The sequence below is a fragment of the Anticarsia gemmatalis genome, chromosome 6 (assembly GCF_050436995.1).
Source record: "Anticarsia gemmatalis isolate Benzon Research Colony breed Stoneville strain chromosome 6, ilAntGemm2 primary, whole genome shotgun sequence".
Lineage (NCBI taxonomy): Eukaryota > Metazoa > Arthropoda > Insecta > Lepidoptera > Erebidae > Anticarsia > Anticarsia gemmatalis.
In genome coordinates, this window is record NC_134750.1 from 11,913,400 (window position 1) to 11,929,674 (window position 16,275).

General features: G+C 36.0%; 1 protein-coding gene across 2 annotated transcripts in view; it reads left to right on the forward strand.

Annotated features, from left to right (window-relative positions):
- The window catches only part of superdeath (Suppressor of ER stress-induced death), a 42,312-nt gene extending 28,935 nt beyond the window's left edge, over positions 1–13,377 (forward strand). For both annotated transcript variants that reach the window (XM_076115758.1, XM_076115759.1), the window contains exons 10-14: positions 4,248–4,447; positions 6,313–6,480; positions 7,744–7,887; positions 9,566–9,644; positions 9,991–13,377. In XM_076115758.1, the coding sequence (XP_075971873.1) occupies positions 4,248–4,447; positions 6,313–6,480; positions 7,744–7,887; positions 9,566–9,644; positions 9,991–10,137 (738 nt within the window). In that variant the 3' untranslated portion in view covers positions 10,138–13,377. The remainder of the gene's footprint in view (positions 1–4,247; positions 4,448–6,312; positions 6,481–7,743; positions 7,888–9,565; positions 9,645–9,990) is intronic.
- The last annotated feature ends 2,898 nt before the right edge of the window (positions 13,378–16,275 follow it).

Here is a 16,275-nt window from a genome sequence, read left to right on the forward strand (position 1 = left end):
CCGTTAGCTTATATTAGGTTTTCAATAAATGTTGCTAAGTAATTATGCCTACCTATCGTATGGTTAGCAGTCTACTCAGTGTCAAAGTCGGCACGTAGATTTTTGCCATGGCTTAGCCGATACCGACTTGTTCTTCGAAACATGGAGATGCCTAACTCAATACCGCTAGACAGATATTCTTCTTCTGCATCTTTAGATTGTAAGCGTCAAAGGTTGCTTAATTCACTAATGAAATTCGCAATCGGTGAGTGCAACAATAGCATAACTTGGGATATAACATGAGTATAACGGCCTTAATACAATGGTCAAACAACTTAGTGGAGAGCCTTACGCAGGGTTCGCAGCTGGCGAAGATATATAAAATTTCGTCATCAGTGACCCTTAGGTTCATGCAGCTGACGGTGGTCTGTTTGATACAGCCACTTTATTTGGAAAATACACGTGCATGCTAAATTCTCTACTAAGTCGTTGGACTACATTAACTAAAGTCACCCATATTATTATGTATTAATAAAATACGAGCATTACGTGTTTGATATATTTATTGACAGAGAATGCCAAATCGTTATATGATTAATATATGGCATCTACCATAGAGTAGAAGGAGTTTAGGTGGAGTTTAGGTTCACCACATTTCTCCCCTCCTAACCTCTTAGCTGTTCTGCTGAATATAAGATGCAGCCAACACCTGGTTGAGGTGTCGGCGCCAGACATCGCCGTTGTCGGTGCGGATCTCATAATGAAGTCGGCCTAGACGTCTTGTGATAGTACCAAACTGCCAATGGTGCTTAGCACTCGTGTAGTCACGGGCCTGTACTCGTTCGCCGACTTCCAACTGTCTGACCTTGATCTCTTGATGTTTTGATGTAGTTTTTTTATGGGTGTTTCTAAACATGCAGTGTAATGCTGTTCGAACTTCTCTTCCAAACATTAACTGATAAGGTGTCTGACCATTCAAGTTTGGTGTCCGTCTGAGGCGAGTTTTTACCATGACAAGTTTCTCTTGAAGATTACCCCTTTCTCCCTCTAAGCTTCGTAAGATTCTCTTGACTGTTTGTACGTATCGTTCAGCTTGTCCATTGGTTGCAGGGTGGTATGGAGCAGAGGTTTTGTGCGAAATCATACAGTCTTTTAGAAATTTTTCGAACTCTCCCGATACGAATTGTCGGCCATTGTCTGAGACAAGGAGTAGAGGTGTTCCATAGGTGCAAAATAGTTCTTTCAATTTTTGGATGCACCAAGAGCTTGTCGTTGATTTAGTAGGTATAATCTCTGTCCATTTCGAAAATGCGTCTACAACTATTAAAAGATAGTATCCGTAAACAGGTCCGGCAAAATCAATATGAAGCCTTTGCCAGGGGCCCTTTGGGTGTTCCCAGTGGTGTAGTGGTGCTTTCTCTGGTTCATTTTGTTGTAATCTACATGTTCTACAGGACTTAACTTTTGTTTCGATATCATTGTCAATTCCTTTCCAGTATACAAAACTGCGGGCCAGTAGCTTCATTTTCACAATGCCCGGGTGACCGAGGTGTAGTTCGTCCAGCACTCGTTCGCGTAATGTTTTTGGGATTAAGACTCGCGTTCCTCTTAGTATACATCCATCTTGTAAAGTAAATTCATTAAGTCTAAAGTACACTTCCAGACGTTTTTTAAAGTTATTGAACGTTTCTGATTCATGTAAAGGATTAAATTGTATTTTTGGTATAATCTTATGGTATTGGTATATTCTATGTTGGTCTTCCTGTCGCTGACCTTGAATAATGGTTTTTTTTGTTAAAAGTTTTGATACTAAAATAGTGTGAAGTTCTTCGAATTCGTAGCCGTAATTTTGTTCGTGTAAATACGCTGTTTCATCGTTATCATCTATGGTTTTGTTTTCTATCTTCTCTTGTAACTCTCGCAGTGCTGTTATGGTGTCCTTCAAGGCTGCGGAGCGAGCGGTGATGTCCTCGTCAGACATCGTCGCCCTCTGCTCGATGTAGGTATCGAGTCTGGTGAGCATCCCACGTAGGGTGCTCCGTTTTTTACGTAGCTTTTCCATTTAGGTTCAGTTTTTCCTCGTCGCCAATATTATGTATTAATAAAATACGAGCATTACGTGTTTGATATATTTATTGACAGAGAATGCCAAATCGTTATATGATTAATATATGGCATCTACCATAGAGTAGAAGGAGTTTAGGTGGAGTTTAGGTTCACCACACATATTAAGTACAATACATTTCGCAAACAAACATGATTATTAAGAAAAAATACAATTGTTTAGCTTGACAACTAAACATAGTCTAAAACGTTTTAGATTAGCTTATCTCAATAATACACTTAAATCAATTATAGGATTTTCTAATTCACAATTATAAGTATTTGTACTTACACTTATCGCAATAGGTAACATATCCGGTTTTTGTATTAATCCTTCGTTATCTCGACATAAATCGTCGGTTCGCGAATCGTAAATACCTAATGGCATTGAAATAAGTACCTATACCTACTAGACAAGTAGATTTTCAAGCTCTTGAGTTGTACTTATTTCAAAAACTCTGACTGAGTGCACTCTACTTTGGAATCATCGAGGGCGTTCAAGGGTGTCTAACTATGTATTCTTAAGTAGCTAGTTTTTAAACACTAGAAAGTATGCGTAGTACTCGTAAGACAAGGTGTATTAATGTGAATGAGGTTTGTAAGGAAGGGAAGTTTGTATGGATCATGGATCGTACTGAGTGTCTTTTTTTGGTCTCATGTAACTATGTATGTGTGTAGAAAGTATGTAACGCAATTTCTCAATTTCTTATCTATTGTAGTACCATATTTATAATTACTAGAAGCAAGAGTTCTTACAGAAGACGTTTGGATGTTAATACATTTTCAATATTACAATCTCTGTAACAACCCCAAAAGTCGAAAGTATCCAACTACAAACTAAAGTATGAAATAACTTTTCTAGATTGTCATGACTTGTCTTAATTGAACACCATTTGAAAAAAAAATAACACGTCAAATTACTACACGATTTACTACAAGAGTTAGGAACAATAAGGTTAAGATGGGTTTGTATTGCAAAAAAATAATTTTAGGTGGTAATTTCACCACAAAAATCATTTCAATCGCATACCTAACCAGCTACTGTAAATAACTCAATCAATCAGTAAGCTTTCTTATGAAAAGTCGTGTTTTTTTTTCTGTGCACCTGTCAAGGCCAGAATACTCGTAAATTTGGCTAATGAATGTTTAAAAGTTTACGTTGATAGGTGCATGGATGAGAGTTATAAATACTTAAGTTTTTAAAGATGTAGTGATGAAGATTAAATTACATTCGTTTGTAAGAACTATAATCTTAATATCTCAAAATCACAATCAGTCAATGAACATTGATCAAGGCACGTGCGGCATTGAGTGTAGTTTACTATTCTGCTAATAGATGTCGCTAGTTGTATCATTATGAACATATTATAGATGTAGAGCTTAATTCATTAGGGAATTTCCAGTGTATTTAGATTAAGAATTATCGATATTTATCTATGTATTTTCCTAATGATAAATATGACTTTAATTATTTTTTACATGTACAGATGTCGCTAGTAGTATTTATAATGAAAGTTTTAATTATTAAGAAAACGATTTTAGGACTTTTTGCGAACTCTCTTACACTTTGAATAATTTGATTTTAGATGATTCATCTTAATATACGGTTCACTTTTTGGTCAACATTTAAGTATAATATAATAAGCTCAAATTCTAAACCCCATTGTTTCTTCTTAACATATGCCGCTCTAGCTTGTCTTCCATTCCATATGAAAACAAAATACTGAAAGAAGCACAAAATAATGGATAACCGACTTGAAAAGCAACTTTCAAACTTACTGTAAAATATAGTAAGCCTGTTTAAACAAAGTGAAACCACTATAATAAATATGAGTTCATCTGTTTTCCATCTGTGGTCGCAGGTTCGAACCCGAGGCAACACATCAATGACTTCTCGAAGTTATGTGTGTATTAGAGTTAATTATCACATGCTCCAACGGTGAAGGAAAACATCGTGAGGAAACCTTGCATGCCTATAAATTTGTTTAAAACATTAATTTATTAGGGCATGCAAAGTCCCCAACCCGCACTTGGCCAGCGTGGTGGACTCGAGGCCTAACCCCTCCCTTGTTAAGGGAGGAGACCCTTGCCCAGCAGTGGGACATTAATGGGCTAAATTTATTTTTATTTATTATTATAATAGTATAACTTCATTTATTTTCCAGCGTTACGTCCTTCGCCTCCTAAGCGACGCAGTAAAAGAAGTCGGTTGGAAGGTGTCACCAGACGAAAGCGTTATATACTCGCAGTACAGAGTGGACCTCCTCGCTTCAGCCTGTCATTTCGAACACCCCGACTGCTTAGAGAATGCTGTCAGGATGTATACGAACTGGATGCTCGCGCCAAACCCTGATGCTTATAATGAGTAAGTTGATTTGGATCTTTTATACTTTGCTTCTGATATTGGATTGGAATAGTTGCTTTTGATGGTGTATCCTATGATGGATGGACAGTTAATTGGGCACCATGGTGGCTAGTTGGTAAATTACAGAGTACTTTATCCCGTAAAAAGCTCTTCAGTTTAAGTTGCAGTATTAATAAATCAAATCAAATGATTTGTTGGTGTAAGTTTGGAAATATTAAGGTGACATATATGTGACACTCGCGAATCCAGGATTATTACCTGGAAGTTCAACTAGAAAGTACTTTTGACGTTTAATTATTATTATATAAGTTAAACAAAACTGCAAGCTAGGTGCATGCTCTTTTATTATAAACCTGCCTTTCAGTACGCTTGCCTATGAGACCTCTTAATATTAGGTCGGGGAAAAAGTCTTTTCGCATTGTAGTATGTATGAACTTGTAATAAAATCTCTTTGGCTTCAAGAACCACAAATGAGTACACGGTTCATTAGGTTTCTTTCAGTGAGCTCGTGAGGTACCTAAATATGGAGTTTTTTTTTTGGAGAGATTTTATTACAAGTTCATACATACAATTTGAGGCGCCCATAGCCAGTTGCACTCACCGGTCGGTTAACGATATGTGGGTTAAGCCAACCTTGGCGCGGTCATTCCATAGATGGGTGACCGCATAGTGGTATTTGAACTGGGCGTCTCCGTGCTTTGAAGGGCACGTAAAAAGTCGGTCCCGATTGTTGTCAATTAAGATAACAGTCGTTAAGCCACGTCAAAGGCCTTCGGGCGGCTTGAGCAACTTTGACACTAGGTTGACCACTAACCATACGCTTAGAAGAAGAAGATTGCGGAAAGACTTATTCCCCGACCTAATACATGAGTTTATAGACCAATATAATGCATCCGATGTGAGTACGAACGAGTAAACACCCTTGAAAAGGTCATTTTTATTGACGCATAACCTAAGTTTTATTACTCAAATAATCCTATGTGCGATATCTAAACAGATTCTGAGAAAATAATATGATTAGTTACATTACTTTCAGAAAATCTGCAGAGTAAGGAACATTAAACAATTTTGTATGTTGTTAATAGATAAAGATCGCTCTATATTTTCAATGTTGGTCACTTGCAGTCATTGAAGTGTTAGTACAAAAATAATCTGATGTCAAATCTATACTAATATTATAAAGCTGAATCTAATCATATTATAATCTCTGATGAATCATATACAAAATTAATCTCAGTTATTTTAATATTTGTACAAAAACAGGATGTCTTAAACACGGTTTTATAAGACATCCGCATTTATGATAACAGTAATGACATACTTAAAATATTGAATCACTAATATGCTCAATTGATAGACTGATGATTCACGAAGAAAATTAAGTAAAAGTGACTTTGAACATGGAACGATCCGCGGTGATTAATTTTTAATACACGCAAATATTTATGATAATAATTAAATTGGCGGCCTCAGTGGCGCAGAGGTTAAAATGGCCATCACACCATTGTGTCGGGAGTTTGTGGGTTCGATTCCCACACGGAACAATCACGGATCCGTAATAGTTGTTTCGGGTCTGGTTGTACTTTGTGTCCATTGTTTGTATGTTTGTAAAAGTCCCCGCGACACAAGAGAAATTCTTAGTGGCGGAGATTTTCCACAAAGAAAAAGATGAACAAAATAAGAAGCAAAATAAATATAACACTTATTTTAAAAAAATGAGTTAACTACGTACGAGTAAAAAAGCACAAAGTTCTTTAAAACTGTGATACTCCTGTAAACAACAAAAAAAAATGTTGAGACAAAAACTGACAATTCATCAGGATTTTTCCTTCATGTATCTAATTTAAATGAATGTTTTCCCATAGGATCCATGTCGACGTCCGTGGCATAGTGTACTGTATTGGTGTAAGAGCTGGCGGCGCTAGAGAATGGACCTTCGCTTGGGATCGGTTCAGGGTAGCCACGGCACCTTCCGAACGACACCGGCTACTCTCTGTACTGGGATGTACTAGATCACCTTCTTTGTTACACAGGTATATATTAATTAGTTTTGTAAGCGTTAGTTACATTCAATAAATAGATAAATAACTGCCTGATTTGAAGTGCCAGTGTTGAAGTTAAAGGGTTGACAAAAACAACATAATTTACATCTAGAAAGTGTTTTATTGGTCATTATCATGTATAAACAATATACAACCAGGTGTTAACTGAACTTATAGACTCACTGCTAGATGTTTCACATGCTGACTGAATTACTGCAGAATTCAGTATCTCGTTTAGTACACGTGGGAATAAGCGAGGGGAGCCGTGTAGGAGATGGGAGCGGTGTACGCCACCGAGGCGACGGGAGTGTGAGTAGCTTGGTATTCGAATCTGGACTGATGAGAATAGCTAGTGGGGGCCACGTAGCTGGTCAGGAGAGGAGCGGAGCGCTTCTTGATGAAATGGGAGTAGGCCAGGGGCTGAGAGATCAAAGGCGTGGAGGGAATCAAAGGAGCAGATGGGTACAACGCAGCGTTGGTGTATGTGGTGGGCAGGATCGGAGACGCCGCAGAGTAGATCGAAGGCGCGATGTAAGGCAGCAGAGGAGCAGACCGCTTCTTGATCAAGTGCAGAGCGGGACTCGCAGCAGGCAGGATAGCGGTGTTGGGCAGTATCGGTGCGGTAGAGATGTACGGTGTCGATGCCAAGTAGGTCGATGGGTACTGCGCATAGTACGGGTACTGAGCGATAGGCGCTTGGATCAACGCACCTGGCTCACCAGCCGTCACAGCCACGAAGGCACAGAGTACTACAAACTTGAACATTGTTGGTTGATGTTGCTCGGATGAACGACTGATGCCCTGACCACATCTCCCACACTATTTATACTAATAAGGGCGCTCTTGTTAACTAAAACCGGTGCAGGTCCAGGAAGCTGGTATTTGCATTCTTCAAGGTCAACAGCTAAGTTCATCATCGTCCAAATGTCACCTCTTTGTCTCAAGACAAATGTCACTGTACGAAAGAAAAGTGAATGGTACTGGGCGTCGGCTTTAATTAGATTGTAGTTCAGATCAAAAAAAGCATTACAAGTATTTATCGATATTTCTCGAGTGGTTAAGACATTGTGCACTTTAATGTATTTGCATAGGGTACTACAAAAAATGCTTACTAAAAACAAACAATATACTAGTTTCTGTTTGAGTAGACTACATATTTCTGTAGGGTTATTATTGATTTTTTTTTAATATGATCTTTGTGAAATAAAGGTAATGAGTATTTTCTGTATGTGAATTTCTTTCTTTAACTATCAGGTATTTAGAAATGTCCCTGCGCAACGACAGTGGTATCCGCAAACAGGATATAGTGCGGGTGTTCTCAGCCGTCGCCGGCACTGCCATCGGACAGCCCATCGCTTTCAACTTCATCAGAGCTAATTGGCAGAGGCTTCGGTCTTTGTAAGTATAACCAAGTACTTTCAATATTTTTAGATTTTGTAATTATGAGTTAATTACAATGAATGGCATCGAATTAGACCTGCAAAATGAAAGTAGCTGTAGTATTCACTCAAGCGCAGCATAGAAGACACAACAATAATTTCGCTCCGAATAAATTGGTCCTGGTTTTTTGTTAAGGTGTAGGTAACGTGTAAAATGTATTGTTAATTTTTACTCACCCTTTTTTGGTTGGCAGTTTAAAACTTGATGCCTTATAAATATTTTATTCAAAATATGTGTTTTATGTCAGATCCGGACTTAAGCTTGTAAAGTAATTAGTGACTAAATTCAAGCTTAGTGTGATTCTTAATATTAGTCATGGCTCATTAAAAAAGTAGTGATAATATCATTACAAAAGTAGTCTCGAATGGGCAAAATATTTGACAAAAAACTAGTTTAACCACATGGATATCTATACTTAATATTATAAAGCTGAAGAGTTTGTTTGTTTGTTTGTTTTAACGCGCTAATCTCAGGAACTACTGGTCCGATTTGAAAAAATCTTTCAGTGTTAGATAGTCCATTTATCGAGGAAGGCTATAGGCTAAATATCATCACGCTACGACCAATAGGAGCAGAGTACCAGTAAAAAATGTTACAAAAACGGGAAAAATTTTTACCCTTTGTCTCTTGTGTGACGCAAGCGAAGTTGCGCGGGTCAGCTAGTTAACCATATTAATAACTAAACTTATAAATAAGGCTACGGTTCATAGGCAGATAGAGTTAGTGTTTCTGTTTTATAATGTATGCTTTGCGACTTTTCAGCATAAATAGTCTTAACAGTAAGTTGTTGGTCGCATACAATCAACGCAATGTACTTTGGTACTTTCGTTTTGTTTTGAAAGAAAGGCGTGGAATTGCAAGGATATTATAATCAGTAATACTGTGATAAAAATGGTCTTAACTTCTTTTATCGAATATTCCTAATAAACGTTTGTTTTGATTACTATCTGGAATCGTTGCTCGTCGTACGTCCTATAAAAACCGTTATATTTTTAAATAATAATCCGATATAAAATGTTTTAGGGTTTTCCAGCATACAGAAACTATTTCAATCTAATTCAAATATCTCAAGGACGATCTGTCGCGACGGGTTGTGAACAGTTATCAGGCATATTACAAACTGCCTATTAGTTGATCGGCTATTTTCGACATTGTTCGGTAATTATTGTCGTACCATGCTGTTGTTGCTGCGCAAGAGTTTTGTTAGCAGTTTTCTAAGTTGTCTAGTCAATTATCTCACCTCTCCCTATAATATACTGGTCCCGGGAGAATTCACAAATACCGAAAATAAAGCAGACCAGTTGTTTCTTTGTGTATAAAAATGATATAATATTAGGTCGGGGAAAAAGTCTTTTCGCATTATAGTATGTATGAACGTGTAATAAAATCTCTTTGGCTTCAAGAATCACACATGAGTACACGGTTCATTAGATTTATTCAGTGAGCTCGTGAGGTACCCAAATATCGAGCTTTTTTGTGTAGAGAAGAGATTTCATAACAAGAATTTTTCCCCGACCTCACATATTAATGTAAATAAGTAGTGTAGATTCTCAGATAAGTAGCTATATTTCCAGGAATTCATGTAGTTTGTAGGATTTCACAATAATTGATGCTGTGAATGTAAATTTTGTTACAGTGTGGGGTCTATATCGACTATCAACTTGATAGTCAAAGTTGTGACGAGACGATTGAACCAGGCGCACGAGTATGAAGAGGTAATGATTTCTGATCTTTTACAAATAATAATAGTATATAATAATAGTGCTGTAAATATATTCCTGCCTCTGTTTTTCTTCGATTATGTTCGGATATTTCTTAAGGTGTGTGGTAATTGAAGCCACGTCCCCCCTCACATAAAGATGAGATCTTATTAAATTGTCAATATAAAAATCGACTCTGAGTGCGGTCGGTAGTGAATCCAACTGCTGCTCACGAGGTCTCAGGTTCAATTTCCGGGACTGGTATATTATCATAGTATTTCTAGATCTCGTTGTAAGAAATATATGCTGAGTAAATTCTCACTTTTAAAACTTTTTTAAATCAAGCTAATCTTGTTCACAGCTGAAACGATTCGTAACAGAATCATGCAGCGACCTAGGGCGTCCAGTCCAACAGGTATTAGAAACGATATCAGCGAACGTTCAATGGAGAGAACGTAACTATCAAACTATCGTCGACTGGCTTCTTACCGCAGACAAGACTAGTTAAGTATCTAACTCTTTCTAGAACATTCTAGTTTGATAGTCAATTCATGACAGTTTGACGTTCATATTGACGGTTCTGCAGGAACTAAACATGGTCATTTGATGCTGGTATTTTTGGTGGTACTTTTTAGTTTTAAAAATAAAAATAAAATAAAAATCATTTATTACCAGTCCAGTATTACAAAATTATGCTTATATCTACGACAACCCCACTAGGCGCAGCTTGTATCGGGGAAATTATTATTATAATTATTAAATTATTTTTATCTAGACTCAATGCTAAAATTGAATAATGTATTCAGGAAAGTAAAGAAAATCCTTTATATTTGTTGGTAATACATTATGGCAGTTGGCAAATGTATCGCTAAGTTGAAAGGTAGAGTCGAGAAGAAGAACCATCATGATAATTTGGACCAGATTTTACTTAGTTCAAACGTCATAACTTATGCCATCAAAAACATTCTGTAAAAACCTCAAGTCTCGCCGTAAAAAGTTGTGAGATCTATATAATACCAAGTCGATTAATCAATTTAGTCACTACTTAAAGGACCTTCTGTCTTAAGTTATTACGTATGTTATTATCATGGCAATTAAAAAAAATACCTTTAAAACAAATAGATCGACTTGGTCATCGCATGATTTAATTATAAGTATGTATCACACTACACAGCACGACGAGAAGTTAATGCTCCTGAAATGTTAATGGCGAATTTGTGTTTTCTTGCGATGACCAAGTCGATCTATTTGTTTTAAAGGTATTTTTTTTAATTGCCATGATAATAACATACGTAATAACTTAAGACAGAAGGTCCTTTAAGTAGTGACTAAATTGATTAATCGACTTGGTATTATATAGATCTCACAACTTTTTACGGCGAGACTTGAGGTTTTTACAGAATGTTTTTGATGGCATCTCACTTCTTTTTGTAGAGCGAACATAAGTCCAATTTGTATGGAAAGACGTTTTTTTTCATAATTCAACATATTTTTCTATGGGAATGTTGTTCAGTTTCATGGGCTAAACACCCTTACCCACCCTATATCCCCTCCCGTTATGCCTCATATAGTAGGTACCTATTTACACCTATTTATTTTATTTTTTACAGTAATAATAATTCATTAACTGCAAATGTAACCTTGTAATCTTATACATTTATATAGGATTACAAAGTTATAGTTGCAGTTGGTGTATTTAGAAAACTGGACCGAAATTAGAAAATATTAAATTTTTCCCATGATTAAGACACTAAACCCTATTTGTATTCTAAATTTTAAGCTTCTTAGTCTGCTAGAAGTACCTTAGACTTTTGATGATCGGTGAGTCAGTGAGTCAGTGAGTCAGTGAATCAGTGAATCAGTGAGTGACAAAATTCAAAATTTTAACAAGTTGTCATTCTTAAACTACTGGTTCAAATTGACTGAAATTTTAAATATACCGTGTTTATACAATGACTAATTAGTTGCTGAAAATCCAGGCTTCTTGTTTTATCCACAACGAAATTATAGGGGTGTCAAAAATAGCCCGAATTGCTTCGAGAAAAGGATGTTACGGCCGTGCCGCTTTTTTTTGCTCGACTTGCGGGGGCACTTCCGTGCCCCCAGATTACTTCTGTCTTACGGCAAATTCGAGAGTATTTTATATAAATCTGCCTAAACCTTATGGTATAAAAGGTAAAAGGCATTATACTAACGCGCAAACAGGCGTATGACAGTGTATGTAGTCAAGTATATATCATTAAGAACGACTTGACAATGTCCTTTTAAAATTTGCATATTCAATTAATCTTTTTATTTTAGTAGAATGTTTTAAGTCGCTTTCGCAAAAACTTGTTCCTGCATTATGACGTCATGTGAACGTAATAAGTGTACAGTATTTTAAACTCTGTTGCATTGTGTTATAATCGATAGTCACATGTATGAGTATTGTGTTCGAGTTAATGTAGTTCTTTTGAACCCAAGTTTAGATTACGACATAAATGTCACATACTAAGGGCCAGTTTTGCGGACAAGTGTCGGATAACCTATTCAATAGATAAAATGGCAGCAAAATGTATGAAAACAACTGTCAAACTTTCACCCGACGACGAGCTAATCGATACTTATTCAGGAGTTCTGAAATTATAACTTGAGTCCCGAATCGATATCATTACCGAGAGCTCCAGAATAGTTGTGTGTAGCATTGAACAGCGCCCCTACCGTATTTCGAAGGATCTAAATTTTCTAAGCCCGCACTTAAGTATATTGTGAAGTGTCGTAGTCTAAGCTTAATTTGTTTGTTTTGAAATGTACTAAAAAACGAATATTTCTTTCATAAAAAGCAGTCATTAAGTTAATAGTACTGATTTTGTGCCAAATAAGTAATTAAACAACACTGGCACGAGCATACAACCTACTATTTCATTAATCTTTCACTTCAATCTCGATATGCAAAACGATTTAAGATAAAAGCATGGATTTACAAGAGATTGTCATTGATACAATCTCACGTTTCTTTCCTTATCAATATATCAGTCTCATTACTGGTTTAATGTGTTTTTGTGTGCAAAATTACAAACCTGTTCTTTGTACCGTGAATTAAATACCGCTGTTAAAGTCCATCAACTTAGTAGAGTATGCAAGGTTTACGGCTACCGGAGAAATAAAAAAATCTGAATTTAAAACATCAGTGGCTTAAGCGGGGAATTCACTAGACGTATATATTCACGGGTAAGCCTACATAATATATGCCTATATGAATTCCCCGCCAACCAATCTATAGTTGTAAGGTCCGACAGGCTTGTCTGCAGACTTGTCTGTGGGCACGACCGTGTAGTGAATTCCCCACTTTAGGCTTACTTTCTTCCTACTTTGACGACACTAACGTACATTGCGACAGCCTAACATACGAGTGTTTACAATATTGTACCAATGTGTCACTGCAATTTTTTTCAATGTTATACACAACTAATGGTTTGCGAGAACAACCGAGAAAGGGAATCCCTATCTTACAGGTACCTATCAATAAATAATTAACCAACTGAACATAATAACATTTGGCTAGTCAGTACATTTCAATTATCCTTACGTTAAGTACATCATCTCATACACCCTAGTAATAAGTTAGCGAAGTAACACATAGATATATTCTATTTAACTTATCCTAGACAATTAAATGTATGTAAATAAATCTAATGAAACTTTGTACTATTTAACTATTTCTTATAATAATTTTCGTAAATTAAAGTTTATAAAATACATATGTGGTTTATAATTGTGTTGTTTTATTTGCCTTTTCCTTTTATCTAGGTTTAAAAAAATATACTATTAGTATCAATGAAACTAGCCAGCGCCGTCGAATATTGGTAAATAGGAGAGATATAACTGCCTAAATGCATGCAAAGCGTTTCTGCTCACGCACTGTCATCTGATTCCAAACTAAGCAGAGCTATACTACGGTAACCAGATAACTGATAAACATACTTAAATACTTCTAAATTCATACTTATATAGATACATTAACAACCAGGCTCAGAACAAATACTCGTGCTCATCACACAAATATTTGTCCCGGGTGGGATTCGTACCCGCTTCACGAGTTCTACGGATATTGCGGTGAGGTGACCACGTTAACCACTGCGCCAAACGTGCAGGTTATTGACAGCAAAATGACGAAGCAAATATGACGTCAAAACACTAATTCAATGGTAATCAATTAACTGTAGGTAATTTGATTATCTTGTCTGGACTATATATCAGTGAAATAATAATAGGCACGTTTGCCGTCTGTAATAAAGCTCACAAACGTGTATTTTTTTGGGGGAAATCTTCCTTAAGATGCTCTATAAGATTTACGGTTAAGGTGGTCACCACGCCACTACTATTGCATCGAAAAGTCGTGGGTCCGATCCCCACACGGAATAAATATTTGTGCAATTCACAAATAATTGATTCGGGTCTCGTTGTACTTTGTGTTCGTTGTTTGTATGTTTGTAAAAGTCTCCGTGACACGAGAATATACTTAGTGCGCGAGTTGTTTAAAAGCAGCTTCGACTACCCTGCACTTACCAGAGAAACTCTCAGAACTGATTTTGGAGTACATTAAAAACTCGATAGTTATTCCATAGAATACTGCCGTCGTAAATCTAAACACAGTAACTTCAAAATATGCGTTTTGAGAAAAACGCGGTTGAAGTTTAATGGTTAATTTTTACTCTCATGAAGATACTAATTATTGTATATTATTTCATGCAACTTTTAATGTTAGTATATAGTTAAATCTTTGATTCTGTATATATATATCTAGTATATTATTATTGTATAAATAATAAAATTAGATAATGTGTTTTAAGCTAGGGTAATAATATAATATTTTTTTCTTTTTTAAGTTACAACACGGTAACTCAACGGTTACTGTGTTGTAACCAAGTTTTACCTATTACTGTGTTGTAACTTTGTAAAGATATTAACATTAGGGGAATTACGACACAGTAAGTATGTACATACTGTGTTATAACTATGTTTCTTAGAAATACGTATAAAATCAGTAATACAGTAAATGAGATACTGTGATTTATTCAAGTATTTGTTGTTTATCTTTAAACAATATTTTATACGCAATCACAGTAACTGAAGAAGCCGTGTTATAATCAAGCAAAAAAAAACAAAATGTAAACCTATTCACGTTAAAAAAACACAGTTAGTAGTGAGATACTGTTATTTAATTTAAAATAACACAGATACTGTATTTTTTATTAAAAAATTTTTTTTTTTTGTAAAAATACTGTGTTTTTATTTAATGTATTTCGGTAACTATCCATCGTACAAACAAACCGAAAAGTTTCTCAAATAGCCCGCGGTCTCCTGATTCCAAAGAACTAAACAAACTATAAACACAGTAACTTAAGTTACTGTGTTTAGATTTACGACGGCAGAATAGACCACGATTGCACAAGCTTACGAATCGTCATAGAGCAATTTATATATAGTTCACATTAAACATAAGAGATGGCGTTAGTAGTCTTCTTGCGGAGTTATTGCAAAATAAAGCACAATACTGTATCCTATCAATTTTATCATTACTTTAGTGTAGGTATAACTGATATTAATGATTGTTGCAGAATTATTGACAGCTTTCATTTATGAAATACTGTTCGTGACAGGATGGAGCCTATCAACATAGCTCAATTTCAGAGATTTTAATTTAATATCAGGATACACTAATAATAATATATGAAGGAGAAGCAATAGCCCAAATGTGTCCAATTTGTTGTCCAAATTGTTCGGACTTTTACCATTGAGAGCTGGTAAATCTTAGGTTTTACCGGAAAATCTTAGGATTTACCACAGTTCGGGCTTTTACAGTAACATATACACAAAAAATTACAGACTGGATCAATGATATTTGTTGAAACCAAGCCGTGCAGAACCTTGTTTATAGTGTAGTGCGCACATTACACTGGTACATTCTCTATTCCCATACTCATAGTAACCTAGCCAGGCGGGACGAAAAACAAACACAACCAGTGAGATGTCAGGTGTAAAACCGACGGGTTACGTGCTCTCCGAGGCACGGAGGTCGACAACCGTAAATTCTTAACTACGAGAAAGCCAAGTCTTTCTTAACAGAAGAACTTATGAATTTAGCTCCGAGATTCGCAATTAAGACCTCTGCACGGCAGTGGCATACACTGTAGAGGCAGTTAAATAAAAATAATAGTAATAGTTAGAGCAGTATGCAGGAGGGACAAGAAAAAATCTAAAGTCTGTCGATGTTGTGAAATCATATGATGTCATCACGCGTTCGAGAGAAAGTAAAGTATGACTTGAAATAAAATGGTATGAAAAGGCAAAAGCATCGAAAGAACAGAAAAAAAACGAATTTGCAAGAGTCATATCTATTACTAAGACTGAAATAAGACTGCTGAAAGTAATTCTTGGGTGTTTAATGCTCTTCATGAAATTGTATGATAATCTCATAGCTACAGCAACCTTCTTATTTTGGGTTTATCCTTTAAGAACTTATAAAATGTATGTCTATAAGTTAGTACGTGACTATTCCACGACAAACAACTGTGTTATTATAAAGCAAAAAGCCGGATTTTCAATAAAAACTTATAATCATTCGGCATAAACGATAATACGATAAGAATTTCAGACCCGATGA